This window comes from Ostrea edulis, chromosome 3 (assembly GCF_947568905.1).
Source record: "Ostrea edulis chromosome 3, xbOstEdul1.1, whole genome shotgun sequence".
NCBI classification, from domain to species: Eukaryota; Metazoa; Mollusca; class Bivalvia; order Ostreida; family Ostreidae; genus Ostrea; species Ostrea edulis.
The window spans coordinates 92,953,225-92,970,861 of NC_079166.1; the positions used below are offsets into that span (position 1 = coordinate 92,953,225).

At 35.3% G+C, this 17,637-nt stretch overlaps 1 protein-coding gene across 1 annotated transcript in view; it reads right to left on the reverse strand.

Moving 5' to 3' along the window:
* Positions 1-1,539: 1,539 nt before the first annotated feature.
* Positions 1,540-17,637, reverse strand: part of LOC125674436 (uncharacterized) — a 117,283-nt gene continuing 101,185 nt past the window's right edge. Inside the window, exons 10-18 of the mRNA XM_056159424.1 lie at positions 13,736-13,990; positions 10,568-10,780; positions 10,183-10,280; positions 8,833-10,026; positions 8,244-8,283; positions 7,975-8,160; positions 7,595-7,842; positions 7,197-7,265; positions 1,540-4,522 (exon numbers count right to left, since the gene is read on the reverse strand). Of these exons, the coding sequence (XP_056015399.1) occupies positions 7,206-7,265; positions 7,595-7,842; positions 7,975-8,160; positions 8,244-8,283; positions 8,833-10,026; positions 10,183-10,280; positions 10,568-10,780; positions 13,736-13,990 (2,294 nt within the window). The 3' untranslated portion in view covers positions 1,540-4,522; positions 7,197-7,205. The remainder of the gene's footprint in view (positions 4,523-7,196; positions 7,266-7,594; positions 7,843-7,974; positions 8,161-8,243; positions 8,284-8,832; positions 10,027-10,182; positions 10,281-10,567; positions 10,781-13,735; positions 13,991-17,637) is intronic.

Below are 17,637 nucleotides of genomic sequence, written 5' to 3' on the forward strand. Positions count from 1 at the left end.
TTGAAGAGATCGAAGTCATCTTCATACAATTCCGTTTCCCCTATATGATCTCGATTTAAACCTTATTTTGTCATCAGTAACTTTAGGTAAGGAGGCTACAAGTATGTTGTAGTCTTTCACTGAAGTTTGTGTGTAACTATGGACAACATTTACATGTATGGTAGGATTGATAACTGGTGGTATACCTATACACTGAAGTTTGTGTGTAACTATGGACAACACTTACATGTATGGTAGGATTGATAACTGGTGGTATACCTATACATTGAAGTTTGTGTGTAGCTGTGGCAACATCTACATGTACGGTAGGTGTGATAACTGGTGGTATACCTATACATTGAGAAGCCACTGTGACAATCACTAGCGTGTGTGAAAATAGGTAATCTCAAATTCGCTATGATGACGTACTGACCTTCGTGTCCAGTTGGATCCGGGTTAGAATATAGATGGAATTCCTCTTCATGCAGCTTTATTTTTTTGATAAGGAAGAGGATTGATGTTTTATGCCGTTTTGGGAAAATTCCAACTATTTTATGACGGCATCATATAAGGAAGAGGAATGGCGTCTCTGACCTTCGATAAGGAGCCTACATTTTTGTCTTTCTCTGTGACACTGACCAGCGTGTACGAAAAATCAGTCACCTGAAATTAACTCTTTGACGTACTGACCTTTAAAATTAAGTAGGCTAGTTGAGGTTAGTGGAAAAAATATAATGCTATACACAATGCGCATCTCTGCACTCCACCATATTATGTCAACATTTTACGTGAAAGTCTTCCGGGGAAATGTCAGTGTATAACGCTCTTTAATATAGGAATACATTTTACAGTTCTTTATGAATAAATCTACTTCTCAAAATATTATGATTACCTAACCGTTTTAGATCTTTGTCTGTTGTAAGCACTATTATAATTCAGTTAAGAAATGAAATTTTTGAGAGCGTCATCACTTAGGGTGTAAACAGCAAGAATCAGAAACGCCAACGATGTTGTGCAAGTAAAGATGAAGAATGCCCACTGATAAATCATAAAATCGTACAGAAAATTTGTTTTATCGAGTTTGCAACAAAATATGTCGAGGCTCGATATTTTCAGTAAAATATAAATCACGCCATGAGTTTTTGTAACCTTCCATATCACTCTTCATGTTAATCGAGACGTCTCCGTATGAATAAAAAAAATTCTCAAGCGGAACGTCAAACAACATACAATCAATCATTCACGTTAATCTGGTTGCCCATTATATAAGTAATTATGCCTCATGCTTCCTCCGTTCACTTTTTCCCTGTATGGATCAGGGTTATAAAATGTCTTCAGCACCCCTTGCTTGTCGTGTGAGGCGTCTATATAACACAGTCCTTCGGATGAGACCCCCAAAACCGAAGCCCCATGTCATAGCAGGTTTGACACGATAAAGATTTCCCCTGCTCGAAGGCCGTGAGCGGCGAACATAGGCCTAAAATTTTCAGCCTTTTACCGACAATTTTGACGTCTTCATCTGAGTGAAAAATTCTCGAGAGGAACAATAAACAATATCAAATCAATCAATCATTTAATTTTTGATAGACAAAAAAGTACATTCCACTGTAATACATTCAATGACAATTTCTTTTTTCTTCATACATATAGGTATACAATTCAATGACAATTTCTTTTTATGTCAATAATGAAAGGTCAGTCACGTAATATTAGTTTCATGGAAGAATGAAAACGTTGAAATACATGGTTTATCAGAAACAGAACAGTAATACACATATACAGGGCATACAACGTGTGGTGATAGTTAGAATTACAATCCCCATTCCCATCCCTTTATCAATATACCAGTCCTAAAAATAGCATCAATTTAACATGGCTCAATCTATAACCAGCAACCAGCACGTCAGGACGAATTCACATTCGATTTTACATAAATAGATATGCGAGATTTGGTAGAAGAACACTCTAACTGATAAAAGCAGTATGAACTTGTTAGACAAACAAAGTAGAGCATTGAATGATGGTTGTACTTTTATTTTTAATCTGATAGTGGGGATATATTATCATCTAACACAAAAAAAAAAAAACTTTCTTGAATACTCCATATCAATACACATTGTTATAGAGAGGATATAAATACACTAATCTTTCTTACGCCTATTTTTGTATTTTGAAATTTAAAAAGAGATTCCTGCAGTAGATTACAGTTTGCTAACATTATTGTCTGCCAGGTTAAATGTCTTCGTCACAAGTCGGCAACAAATGGGATCACAGTCGTGTTTTCTAGACACTGATCGGTTATGTTGAAGAACATTTAACTCGTGTTCCATTCGCTTTGAAGATTCATTTCCAAAGACTCCTTTTTATTGGGTTCTCTATATCTAAATTGTCTTTACGAAATACAAAATTACTGTAGTAAAATGCAACGCATGACCGCATAAAAACGTGCAGGGGCTATTGATATGTCGAAGCTGGAGCAGTTCAGAAAGGTTTGTTTTCCTTTACTACCGGGGTCTAGCTTTTTGTTTGACTATTAACTTTCAAAATGATAAAGCCAATATACATCAATCGTTACAAACCGCTAGGATAGTTATCAGATGCCCCCCCCCCCCCCCCCCCCCCACATGGAGACCAACGCATATTTAGATGTTGCGAAATAATTGGTACTTTTTGGATGGTAAAAAAAACTTTTGTTTGACTGTTAACTTTCAGAATGATGAAGCTAATTTACACCCGTTGGTGTATTCATCAGATACCCGCCAAATGAGAAGGGACGCAGATTTAGATGTTGCAAATTACAAATATGACACAGATACGGTTTTGTACTTTTTGGATGAGACGGTTTCACTACACATGAGGTGTTTTATAACTTATTCTTTACACAAATCAATAGTTATATTCAAGTGATTAAATATGATTAGAATACAATGCAAAAACTTGAGTGGGGTGTTAGAAAGTTTGTTCAGTATATAATCGCTTTAATCAATGTATGACGTTAATGATGAAGATGAGAGCAAATAATGCTACAGTTGTCCATCTACTTAGTACCGAATACTCAATGTTAGTAATGCTTACCACGGATTGTTTTGGTATTCGCATTTTAATGAATATTACAAAATGAACACATAATCATCTTAAATTTCTATTTTGATTGTTACATTGTTCCGTTTATACCACGTTCAGATCTCGAGTAATAATTTCAATGTTTTTATTTCGTCAAATATCGCAAAGTCACATTATTTCTTTAACAGCAGTTTAAGTTGAACTCTATAAAACATGGTTTCGAATGCATACGGTGTTTATAATCAACTTCCTTTATTCTCTATCGGAAGTGACTATTCGTCATCTACTCATACACTGTGTAGGATTCTAAAATATATGCTATATAATTCCATTGAGGAAATGCATTAAAACATTGCTAAATACAACCATTATCAGCATGATTTTATGTTACAACTACATGTACATGTAAATATGCTCCCAAACATGTTCCAAAACTATAATGTATGAGAGGCGAAGATAACGAACAGTGGTATCATATGCAATTTTCACACCTTTTCAGAGTACAAAATTTCCCAAAATATGACAAATCATCAAACCACTTTTCATTTTGTCGTGTGTTTTTCTTAATGTTGAGTATGCAAGGTGAAGATAACGAACAGTGATCATTCTCATAACTCCTATAAGCAATACAAAATAGATAGTTGGGCAAACACGGACCCTGGACACACCAGAGGTGGGATCAGGTGCCTAGGAGGAATAAGCATCCCCTGTTATGTAACATTTGTCTTTTCCTCGTTATAGATTGCGTATCCATGTTATACATGTACCTGTGGATTGTAAACCATGTCTATGATCATGAAAAATTCAAGATGATATTGATGCTTGAGAGTTCATTCATAAAACCGGGAAGAAAAGATTTCTAAGAAATATCAAATTTCAAAAGTTATATCCAACCCTTCATTAATAATTTGCCATGAAAACACAAAGATACGTTCTCTGTCGTCTAGAGCACTGCCACGTACTTATCTTTATCGTTTTTCATCACGTATTTCATAAGTTCGTGATACAATTATACGACGTTTTTCCTTATGCAAATGATATATTTAGCATTAAACATTCGATTCCTTTTTTGGTTTTTTATCCCTTAGCACCCCCGGCACCAGGATTTGATATCGACAAGTAAAGAGTAGTAGAAATCAATTTCAATATATTTTATCGACCTTTGACAAAAGAGCAGTATATTTCGCATTAAACAATCAAATTTGTAAGGTTTTCTTGTTGATAATCTAAGTATTCGCTTCGCTATAGTGCACCCACAGAGATATATATTCTTAATTTTCAAAATATTGTGAACGCTTCGTATGTCCTATACAACATCAAAATGTTCACTGGCCATTAAATTCCAACAAAAGAATAATTTCAAACTATGACGTCACAAGTAGCGTCCATGCATCATGGGTATTTCTTCTATGTTGACAACGAAATAGTCTGACAATCGAATCCGAGGAATGGTTTGGTGAACGTTTGGCTTTCCGGAATCCTGAGATGAAATACATACGGTGAAGTAACTTTGATTTGATATCATGCTATCCAGTGTCTAATCATCTTCACTTTGAATCCACCTCACTCCTCACAAACACTTGACAGATTACACAATTAAAAGTGCTAAAATTCCATTGGTTACATTGTTCAACATCTGAACAAGGAATAGATTCGATTCACAAAGGAAATGACTATCTTCACGTGTTTATCAGTTTTATACTCGAATTGTGTGGGGTTTAATGACTTAAATATCATAAAAGTACCGTAAAGTGATATTTTCATTTAGGTTCGTTTATATATTCTTTAGACCTTATTCAAACTGCCTATAAGATGTCAGAACGCTATTGATTGAAATTCAGCGTGTTCAAACTGCTTTCCAAAAAATTTGCTTTTGAAATGTACTCTGTTTTATACCAGTGGTAAAAGGTAAAACATATGCTATGTTTATAAAAGAGTCTAGCCTAGGCAATTTATGAGGATTCATTTGAGATATTTTACGGAAATCGTAAGAGGAGTTTGTTCTCTACCTGAATCTTGCTTGGGAAAATGTGTGATGGCTTTGTTTGAATACAGATTGCCCTCAAATATGTAGCTAAGTTTGTCAGTAAGTTGAACTCTTCTTGAAATACGTGTATTTTGTATGCAAGTAATACTACCATTTTTCCCAAGCACATTTCGGGTACACAAGGATACGATGACTTCATTAATAAAACAAAAAGTTAAAAATCAATATATGCACCCAGGGGTGCATCAGCCGAATTGCATGGGATATATTGTAAAGTCAGAAATGATGTGGCATATTTATCATTGTGAAGAATTAATTTCAATTTTAAACTTTTCGAGTTACTGTCCAGAAACCATATTTGTCTGAATTTTCAATCTATTTGCGGTCACTGTGACCTTGACCTTTGACCTTTTCCCTCCAAAATCAATATGGGCCTTGCTTTGCTGGTATCCAACAATATATATAAGTTTCATTTGATTTAAATCAAAATCTTTCGAGTTATCCTTCAGAAACCAAATTTTTTTGGAATTTAAAATCTTTTTTCCGTCACTGTGACCTTGACCTTTGACTTATTTTCTCCACAATCAATAGGGGTTTTTCTTACCTGGTACCCAAGAATATATCAAATTTTCATTTCATTCGTATTTAAACTTTCTGAGTTATCATCTGGAAACTTAATTTTTCTGAAATGTTCATTCTATATTCGGTCACTGTGACCTTGACCTTTGACTTTTTTTCTCCAAAATCGATAGGGGTCTTCCTTATTTGGTACCAAACAATATATCAAAGTTTCATTTGATTCGGATTTAAACGTTCTGAGTTATCATCTGGAAACTAAATTTTTCTGAAATTTTCATTCTATATTCGGTCACTGTGACCTTTGACCTTTTTCCTCCAAAATCAATAGGGGTCTTCGGTACTTGGTACCCAACAATATCAAATTTTCATTTCATTCATATTTAAACTTTCTGAGTTATCATCTGGAAACTAAATTTTTCTGAAATTTTCATTCTATATTCGGTCACTGTGACCTTGATCTTTGACCTTTTTTCTCCAAAATTGATATGGGTCTTCCTTATTTTTTACCCAACAACATATTAAAGTTTCATTTGATAAGAATTTAAACTTTCTGAGTTATCATCCGGAAACTAAACTTTTCTGAAATTTTCATTCTATATTTGGTCACTGTGACCTTGACCTTTGACCTTTTTCTCTAAAATCAATAGGGGTCTTTCTTACCTAGTACTCAACAATATATCAAAGTTTCATTTGATTCGGAATTAAACATTTTGAGTTATCATCCGGAAACCAAATTTTTCTGAAATTTTCATTCTATATTCGGTCACTGTGACCTTGACCTTTGACCTTTTTTCTCCAAAATCAATAGGGGTCTTCCTTTCCTGGTACCCAACAGTATATCAAATTGTCATTTAATTCGGATTTAAACTTTTTGAGTTATCATCCGGAAACCAATTATTGACGCCCGCCCACCCGCCCGCCCGCCCGCCCGCATCACCAACCAATAGTCGAGTTCAACTTCGTTGCAACTCGGCTAAAAATAATTGTTAAATCAGAAGCGATTGATCTGAAACACTTCAAACAATTATATATGACCGTCACGTGATCAACGGGGTCATGTGATATCATGACAGATATGCTAATATATAGCCGAGAGAACCTTCTATATAAATTGTCTGTACTTAAGTATATAGATTACAAGTGAAAACCAAAAACCGACCTCACAATGCAATGTATGTTTTGAACGCATTTCAAACTCCGGAAAGCCTTAACATAGCTACCTACCTACGAACACATCTCGCTCCCTATTTTAGCTTTCTATTGCGGGTTAGTATTCTACACTTCATTTTACGGAAAATATTCTATCAAATGTATAGTTTCCTTCGTAGTTTCCGCCATATGTGTTTATTCTAAATAACAGCATTATGAAAGCCGTTACTTGAAAATCACAAGCTAGATTCTAAAGTTAAACATCAGATCATAACTAGGTGTTGTCACTGCGAACCCAGTTTAAGTGGCGTAATCTGTCAGGGGTTTGTGGGAAGATGAGTCGACCCAAAACTCACAGTTTGTAAAGGTTGTCTCCGTTTGAATATTTTTCCTTTTCAAAATATATACTTTTTGTTGATGATTTTCTAAAGGTAATTACCTTTTGAGACTAACGAGGGATTGCATCAATTCTACTCTTGAATGAACCATTTGTAAGTCTCAGTATTGCCTACAAATAAAGATAGATAAATAATAGTTGTATTCAAACTGAGTTTATAGACCAGTTCTGGAATTCATCGTTATTGTGTTGCTTACTCTTTGGGTGTATTAAGAAAACAAACAAAGGAAACAGGAAAATAAAACAAAAAGATCGGGATTCGTTGGCATACATTTAGGAAATGCTGCATAAGTAAAATCTAGTAGGATTCAATAACATATTTATCGAACTAAATTGCTTAGATGAAAAAAAAACAACCAAATAGCTTAACACAAGAGGCGTATGATTACCATTATTGCAGATTTGGTAACATTAAATGTATTAACTCATACAATTCTCACCTGTGCCAACTCCTCCCAGTAAAGTCTGAAATCTTCCCCGTCCATACAGTTTTCAGTCAGTTTACAATGTGCATTCATGTTCCTGAACTTTCGGATTCTCTCGATGTCATCTCCAATCGTTTTCTGTCCAACCGCTGGCTCCTTCCCCCAGTCTTTCGTTGGGGGAGGTACATTGTTGCCAAAGTTCCTCAGAAGTTTGTACATGATTGGAACATCAAACGAAGTAGACATGACTTTTGTACTACAACCTATGAAATTGTTTCAAGAATAGTTCAAAAGTGTCATCAGAATATACACAAGCATACATCAACACGTTTTCTTTACCACCAAATAAAGAACAAGATTTCAAATATTGTTTAAGGAATGATGGAAAAGTCTACCTGCTGGGTAAACAATTCCCGTTTGATCTTCCGTGAATTTGAATTGTCCCTTTGTTAGATGAGTCTTGTGATCTTGGAGACACTGTTCTAAATCCTCCGATGGAAATATTGTATCAAAATACGCTTGTAAGGCATCTCTTCCGGTTTTCACAAGCTTCTGAATTTTCTCTTCATTTGTCGTATTCACTGACAAATAAACACAACGAGAATGTGTAATTAACGTACACATAAAAGCACCACTTGAGTATACAAAGACCAACATGACATACCTTTCTCATTTCCATCCTGCGAAGAGAGATTCATTGGACTCTGCAATTAAATAGAAAATTCAAACATTAGAATTAAAGGATGGATTACATTCAGGAGTATATTCCGCTCTACCTAACTCATGGCTTTTCGATCACAAGAGAGTTTGTCAAACAATGGGATATAATCCAAAAGCGATGTATGCTCAATAATAAATGTATACTATGAGCTCATGAATCGATAATTTTGGTTAAAAATAACTTTTTCATAATACATTTTAAGTACGGAGAAACATCCATGCCCCAGTGTTTTACCTTCATAGTTTTGTAAATAACAACCGCGATTGGACAGCAAAAGGACATAGTAACTTATGTCCCCACTCTGATTACGATTAAATGAGACGATAATTATATTATTTACCTGTAGCTTGAGACAATGATTGATATGAACATAGAAAAGTTGGGTTAACTTACAGATTGTGAAATTATTTACAGTTGATAAAATACGTGACTGTTACAATTAAATGCTTTTTGGCTAAGAGGTTTTAAATTATGGCATCATTCGAAATAAATGTGAGATAAAAATGATTTCTGTAATTTTGAGGTTACTCACAGACTTCCAGAACCTTGTTAAAGCTTCCACATCTAGTAGATGATTCCCAGTAAATTGGTGCCTTGGACACACTACTTCTCCCCTGTCTGGTATTTCCTCTTCATACACATAACAATTCACATCTCGAGTCAAAACATCCTGGACAGAGCATTGGAACGCGACCCTGTATGTGACTTTTTTGTGAAATGTGCTCGTTAAGTATCCTAGTGTCTTCTCTAGAGTTGTTTTTATATTGGAGGCGATATCAGGATCTATAGGTGTATTTTGTGGACGAAATACCTGCATCTGTATTGCTGATATCGTCACAACAAGGGCAATAAAGTGGTCTTTGGAAACGAATATAGCGACATCTTTATATAGGCACGGTATCCCATCATCTATCACCACTTTCCACTCCGCACCCACAATACAAGCAACTATCAACCGACAGTAGAAGAAGAAGGGCAGGAACTCGAAATGAAATACTAGCACTGACGATTTCATTTTCATCCTCCGCAGTGTGATGGTTTCCTTTCTACCAAAGTCTCTTTTGTTCATACAAGGAACATAATGTTTATCTTTCCCAATCGCCAATAGTCCAAGTCTTTGCATGTACTGTAATATTGAATCTTCCTCTTCTGATTCTATGGATAAGTCTTCCCAGATACGTGTAAGAAGACTGTATCTGAGGTATCCGGTTCGGTTGAAATAGTTCCAGTCCTTGTCATTTTCTGCCAAATCTCGGACGTGTTTCTTGTCTGATATAATGAACTTGAAAGAATCGACGAACCACTGGACATCGATAACAAGTGATTCTGACAGTTCCTTTTCATTGAAGTAGAGAATCAAACCGATGTCATTGAAAAAGCGTAAAGCATCTTGAACCTTCACACGGGCATTTTCCGAATCAAGCCAATAGTTCTCCAGTTTGCTGACTGGAATAATAATTTCAATTGACTCTTCCTTCGCTTGTTCCTTTAGCTGCATGAAAACTAATTCAATTACTGACCATTCTTTGGGAATAGATTCTTTCCATCTATGATCCTTGGCGATGGAAACAATGCAGTTTTCTAAGTCAGATAAAGGATCTAAGCAACTGGTATCATCAATAGGTAGACCGATAAAGAAACATCTATTCCGGCGAAAGTGTTTCTTAAGCTTTGTATCATCTGCCGGTAGCAAATCCAAAAGTCTATCAAAAAAACCACTCTTGTCCTGAAAACAATAATGACACCGTATACGTAATAATATTAATAATAAAATAATAATAACAATGATAATAATAACGCTATTATTATCGTTATTGATACTAATAATAATGATAATGTTTAAATGTAAAGGTTCGCCATTTAAACGATTTAACGCACTAACCCTTTCGTCGGTATTTTCACTGTGCGTTGCTACAACAATTATTGCTGTATCCTCTGCACAATATGTGTGGATTGACTTAAGCCAGAACATAACATACCCTGAAAGTATTATATTACATCATACATACGTAAAAATGTTAGATAACAACATACTCATCTAGCATACATTGTGAAAGTTTACAATAGTGTGTAAGATTAAAAATACTGTATACTTTGTTCCTTTATTTCTTATCATCGTTGAATGTGAAAAGGAAAGGTAAATATAACAGAATTGCACACCGAATAGTGTGTTTTTTCTCTTCTTCACACATTATCGTCTACAATAAACTATGTTTATACAAAGTATAGGTTGTCATTTTATATACATAAGTTGTCATTCTATATACCTCCATACGTCCAGTCGGCAAACATTGTTCCATTTTGTTCACACAAACTTTCATCAACCTTTTCACTGAAAGATTTTGACATGTCCAAAACCAGCAGGTAAAATGCTCTTCTGCTGAGGAAAACTTGATGACAGGCGTAATATGCGCATTGTCCCCCGAAGTCCACAACACTCAGAATCTTCTTGTCCTCTTTTCCTGTATCCTTAGATAGTGCTGTTTAAATTGTATAACAAAATATAAACCAGAAGAGATAAAGAAAGCGAGAAAGAGAAAGAAAGAGATAGAGAGGGAGAGAGATTATGTGAGAAAAATCATGCGCTGTAAAATCAAATTTGTAGCATTAGTGTATATATACTTCCTACTCTCAGCGTTCCCTTAAATCCACAACTCACTTACCATTAAAGAAGCTAAATCACTAAACACATATATTAACTTAAGGAGAAATGCTACACCATAAATATATATGTAGTTGACATGTGGAGGAAATGTACAGCAATATCTTGAATTTGATACTTTTAAATCTGCTTTATTCAGTAAAAAATCAGTTTTAGAAGAATGTAATCTGGAAAAAAATAAGAAAACCCCCCGCTGGACTCGAACCCACTATATACAGTTTGGCAGTCTACGAGCTAACCTATTGTAATGAGGTACTCAGCTAGACAATTGAATCTAAAAGGAATAGTCAAATCTGGAAGTATTTCATTTTGACGATGTACCATACCTCATTAAGACAATTTTTCTGCGGATAACTAATCATTAAACATGCATGCATGAAAGGTGAAGATAAGAACAGTGATCGATCTCGTAACTCCTATATGCAATACAAAATAGATACTTGGACAAATCAAACACGGACCCCTGGACACACCAGGAGTGGGAACAGGTGACTAGGAGGGGTAAACATCATCTGTTGACCGGTCACACTTGCTGTGAACCCTATATTTTAATCAGTTAAACGGATTTATTCGTAGTCTAAGTCTGTGTGACGGGAAAGGTATAATAAACGGTATGAAACACGCTGACTTTAAACGAGATTGTTGAAACCCCTTTATCATCAACTTGTCTGTAAGTAGCCTGCTTCGATTTAATAACTGATCATACTAGGAACGAAGTGCTGTGTATCGAATCAGTTGAAATAGTTGGCAGGTGATAATGGAATGTTGCTACATGAATATGGGAAATTGACGATGGGGAAGCTGAAATTATACCGTTTGTCATCATATGTCACATATTTAAGAGCTAATATTTGTATGATTTACGACACGTACGTAGAAAGGTGAGGAGAACGAGCGGTGATCAATATCAGAACTTCCATCTCTGGTGTGTCCAGAGGTCCGTGTTTGCCCAACTATCTATTTTGTATTCCTTGTGGGATTTATGAGATTGATCACTGTACGTTATCTTCACTTTTCATAAGGAATACAAAATTAAGAACTGGGCAAACATAGGCATGTGGATATATCAGAGGTGGAATGAAGTATCTAAGTGGAGTAAACACCCCATGTTGACTGCTGACACCCGTCGGAAGCCCTGTCTCTTGATCGGGTAGACGGAGCAATCGGTAGTCAAATGTCAATTAACAAAGACCGGTCTAAAATCTTTATAAAATAGATCAGGATATAGGGCTCACGGCGGGTGTGACCGGTCGACAGTGGATGTTTACTCCTCCTAGCCACCTGATCCAACCTCTGGTGTGTCCAGGGTCCGTGTTTGCCCGACTATCTATTTTGTATTGCTTTTATGAGTTATGAGATTGATGACTGTTCGTTATCTTCGCCTTTCACAGCATTAAACCCAATTACTCGTTGTATTGGAAAACTAGATCATAACAACCAAAGAAGTTGCGAAATGTTGTCTTTATATAAGACTGTTGACACCCCTATAGCGTCAACTCGTTTTCAAGTGACCTGTCTCGATTTAACAAGAGGTACTGTGAGCAATGCTCACTAAGAATACCCCCGCTTACCCCAATCTCCCAAAGGGTGTTGTTAATAGGCATAAATTACCTCTTTCCTGAGTGTAAAAATATAGTATGCCTTTGTAGAAGAAAACGGAAGATATAGTCCGAACACAAATCCATGGTATAAACCTATAATTTTGACCTTGAGATCAAAGGTCAAGATTACAAAGAGGTCATGAATGTACATGACACATAGTCTCATGGTGATACACCCATGTCTTATGGTATGACTATGTCAAAACCCTACAATCAATTTTGACCTTCAGGTGAAACTTCAAGGTCATATAGAGGTCATGAAGGTACCTAACACATCGTCTCATGGTGATACACTCATGTATCAAATATGGTATACATATGTCAAAGAACAAATAAGTTATGGCCCTGACATGAATCAATTGTAAAAACTTTTAATTATGATTTTGAGGTCAAGGTCATATGGGGGTCATGAAGGTACATGACACATCGTCTCATGGTGATACACTCATGTGTAAAATATGGTATGCCTATGTCAAAGAACAAAGAAGTTATGGCCCGGACACGAATCCATTGTAAAAAACCTTTAATTTTGACCTCGATGTCAAGAGTTAAGGTCATATAGAGGTCATGAAGGTACCTGACACATCGTCTTATGCTGATCCACCTGTGTGCCAAATATGGTATGCCTATGTCAAAGAACAAAGAAGTTATGGCCCGAACACGAATCTGGAGACAGACAGACGGACAGACAGACAGACAGAGTGATTCCTATATACCCCCCCCCCCCCCGAACTTCGTTCGAGGGGTATAAAAACAGATCATCCACATAACAAGCTATTACGTATCGATTCAGTTAACTAATATAGCCACCATATGGAATAGTGTTACCTAAATATGGAAAGTTCACCATGGAGAAACTTACATCATCCCAGTTGTTTTAAAGTCGAGTTCTTAGTTTACCGTTAGGATATGAAAGGCGAAGATAACACTATATGTTAAAAAAATATCTATGTACGAAACAAATGTGGAGCAGGGTGTGGAATATGTCAACTGTGTTTATGAATGAAAGTTAATATGTTCAATCAATTGAATGCCGTCGATATTTCTAATCGGTGTAATCATTGCAGAGAATTGTAAGATTACTTTTGTCATTGTTTTACAATAGCCATGTATGTACTAGATACTGCTGATTATAACAATTATTGTACTATTTGGTGTATTCCATAGTTTACCTCTCAAGCAACCATTGTCTGTTATTTCAAACAGATCTTCATGAACCTCTAGTCCTACAGTAGACTCCACTTGTTTTAACTCCTCTATACCCTGTTTCTGTAGACGTCTAAGAAGAGTAGTTTTACCAGCTCCGGCACAGCCCACGATCATCAGACGCGCTCTGTGTATTGTCTGTGTTCCTCTTCTAGCACACTCCACGTACCGACACCGTGCTTCGTAATCCCAGTCGAAGATTTCCTCTGGTACCTGATTAACTGAAAATATCGAGACAATGACACATTTTTTTCATGATACCTTTCAATAAGACGAAAAATCCGACATTCAAATACACACCAGAGAACAGTGGGATACAATGTATAAGTGCTCAGTACAAAGTACAACTATCTTCAATACGATGACCTCCACCTATGATATATATCTATCTGTCCGTCCTTCTATCCATCAGCCTATCCGTCAATCCATTTATCCATCGAATTATCTGTATACCTTTAGTTGTATATTTGTGGATACCTACCTATTTATCTTTTCATTTATCTATCTATTGTTACCTATCTATTGTTACCCATATATATCTATAACTTGTCAAATGCTACTCTGATTCTACACACAAGTACTATGAAATTGATATTAAAAACGTGCTGAAGTTCCACAATGACAATATCTTTGTGGTCTTTGGCGATCACGACTTCCAACAATCTGGACCCAGTTGCTCAAAACCTTGCTTAAATTTAACCACTGGTTAAGCTAATCAGTGGTTAAAGGACCTGGGGCGCATTTTACAAAAGAACTTATGACTTACGACCAACTTTACATACTGGAATTTTCAAGTTTATTGTAAGATCATTCACTCCAAATGCAAAATATCTTTCAAAAAAATGTTGAAAATTAAGCCTCAGAACAGTTTTACTTCATTCAATCAAAGTAATCACAGTGTAATAAATTTAAGACTTGCGACTTTGTCGTAAGTTGTTTTGTAAAATGGGTCCCAGAGCCACAAAGTACTAAAATTGGCCCTTTCACCAAAATAAATGAGACTTTCACAGTTGATGCTCTAGGATTTATAGGTCTTAGAACAATTTATTTTATAACAATATTTTTTCTAGTTTTCGTTTTACAGTCGTTTAAACTTTGTGTTGTTTTTCAACAGAAAAACTATAATACACAAATAATGGACGCATAGGTTAATATATATATTTTGGGCTTATTCTGATTGTAAAGCACAACTGTTAAAATACTAGGAACTTGTATATTTTCTATCACGATGTTTAAATTTGTGATATATCCCCCCCCCCTCACTTCCCACTACACAACACTACAATTTTTCCCCCGCTGTATTGGACATAATTGAAAAATCGTGATCAAAATCAAAATTCCTTGCAGTGAAAGGACCACAGCAAATAGTATTGTTTTACCGTCTATCTCAAAGACGAGTTTATATTTTCAAGTTGCATATATCTATTTGTATCAACTTCCATTAAATTTGATATAATTGAGGATAAAAAAAAAAGAGAGACAACTGTATAATTTTGGTTAAACTTGAGTTATTATAGTAACTACAAAAATGGAGTTTTAAATACTAAGCGAAATATTAGTGGGTGAAAATTAAAACGTATAAAACGACGACTTGTATATATTCATATCATTTAATGATATATATTATTGTAAATTTAAAATAGTAATTTAATTTTTAAAAATGTACCTTCACTGTCTATCTTTAAAGAATTACCATACTGATTTGATAACTTACTTAAATTGTTTACATGTTGGAGTTTTCTATTCGAAACAATTCATCTTAATTACCCTTAACTTATGACGTCCGTTCTGTATTAACTTTTCTTGTTTATATGTTTGAAGCAGATATAGAGTGGACAGTGTCGCTAAATGGATTTTAATTATCTCTAAGTAGAAACATCAACATGTTTGTACATCGGGATTATTTCTTGTATATAGATACATCAAGATATTGATATATATCCGTATGCAGACTTTCCCGCAGACGTTCACACCTTTATGAAACGCACAAATTCTCGACATCCCGTACACAAACACCTGTACGTGTTAGTCGCACATTGTTTCACAGCACGAGTTCACCAAGAGAAGGATCATTTGACTTTGAAAATGAACAAACGAATATCACATGGTATAAATTGGCATTGATTTCAATTTGTTAAATAGCATGAATTATATCAGCTCAAAGAAATGTGGACCATAAAATGACAAGTAAAAGCATTGGTTTATTTGTGCGATTATTTTAAAAGATTGACATTTATATTAGTGCACCACATGTATTTTAATGTATAATTTTTATTGTAATTAAGAATATTAGATGATTTAGATCCGCTGTCTACATGTTTACAGGTAGTGTAGAAATATCAAAAAGTGTACAGTTGACAACGCGATTGAATTAAGAATGCGGATATTTTTTTGTTTATTCAGTGACTCACGAACTTACCCGTCTTCTGAATGAAAGTTATAAAACATACTATTTTTTTAATCAGTTATAACACCCGAAAACGGGGGTAAAAATCATCTTCGCTTGCCATGGGTTTTGGGTCGATTCTGCTCTTCGTGGGCTGAACACATTTTGCTATCGAAGATGGAAATTTTCTTTAAAATGCCTAGATTGTCCGCTTGCATAAACATGTATTACGGTGGTAAAAAAAAAAGTCTAGTAAATCCAATGAAGTTGTAGTAATATAGATTATATATTTATTTCATTTTTGACTGAGAGGGCGTTAGATAGCTAGGCACGTAACATCGGTTTAAAAAAGGGAGGGGGGGGAGCAGTCCTAACTCGCGCCAGCCGAATAATTTAACATGGGAAAAAGAGAAATTAAATATATCAGAATGAAGTGGAATGGTTAATTAATAAGAATAATATTGTACATTTAAAATTTGATTAAACTTCCCGTACCTGTATACAATTACTGGTGCTCTCTCTCTCTCTCTCTCTCTCTCTCTCTCTCTCTCTCTCTCTCTCTCAGTTATAGATTCAGTACTGTTGTATAGCGTGTATGAATAGAAGCAACTAAAATGCAAATCGTCAAATAATGTTGTCTATATATATTTGTGTGTTAACTAATTGCATTTGAAACCGATATTTTAAACCATCCTTACAGTAGACTTGGATGGGTCAATGTGGCGATCTATCCACTGCACACTTAAGGAAATTGAATTTGGGAGGGTTATTGGGACAGTTTGAGTGGATGAAGACCACCACCCACCACCGCCACCACACACATGTACACAATTTAAGGTTTTGAAGATTGAACAATTTAAGCACAATTTCCTGTTGCTATTGTAGGCTGGATTATTAAATTAAGATATATTTATTGGCACAACACATGTCCAGTTTATTAATTGGCAAAACATATATAATATAGCATTCAGTCCGTCTGTCATAATTTAATTTTACTTGTATCACGCAATTTGATTTGTTGAGCACGCTGAAAAAAATATTTGTTTATATTATACAAATGTAACTTGGCATTGGGACACACCTCCTTGACAACCAAGACGACACTATTTTTCCTTTTCTAATTTTACATTGGACAATGGAACACTGATACGTTGATAGGCCTTCGAACTAGGCCATGAAATTGAAAATCAACGGAATTAAACATGCAAAATTTATAAATACTGTACTGTCTTACCCCCTCCCCAAACAAATCAAAGTACTTAAAGTACTCGTGGGAGTTGAACATTGTGGAAATTCAGTTAGAAAAGATAGTACTGGAAGGGTAGGGGGATAAATGACTGAATATTATCATGATTTTAGATACAAATCAACTGTTGTTGTTTTTCAAAGCGTTACAACAGCAAACATGGATAATGGAAGGCCCATGGGCCACAACGCTCCTCGAGTAACTGAAGTCGTGTTGTTGTTTTCTAGAATTTCACC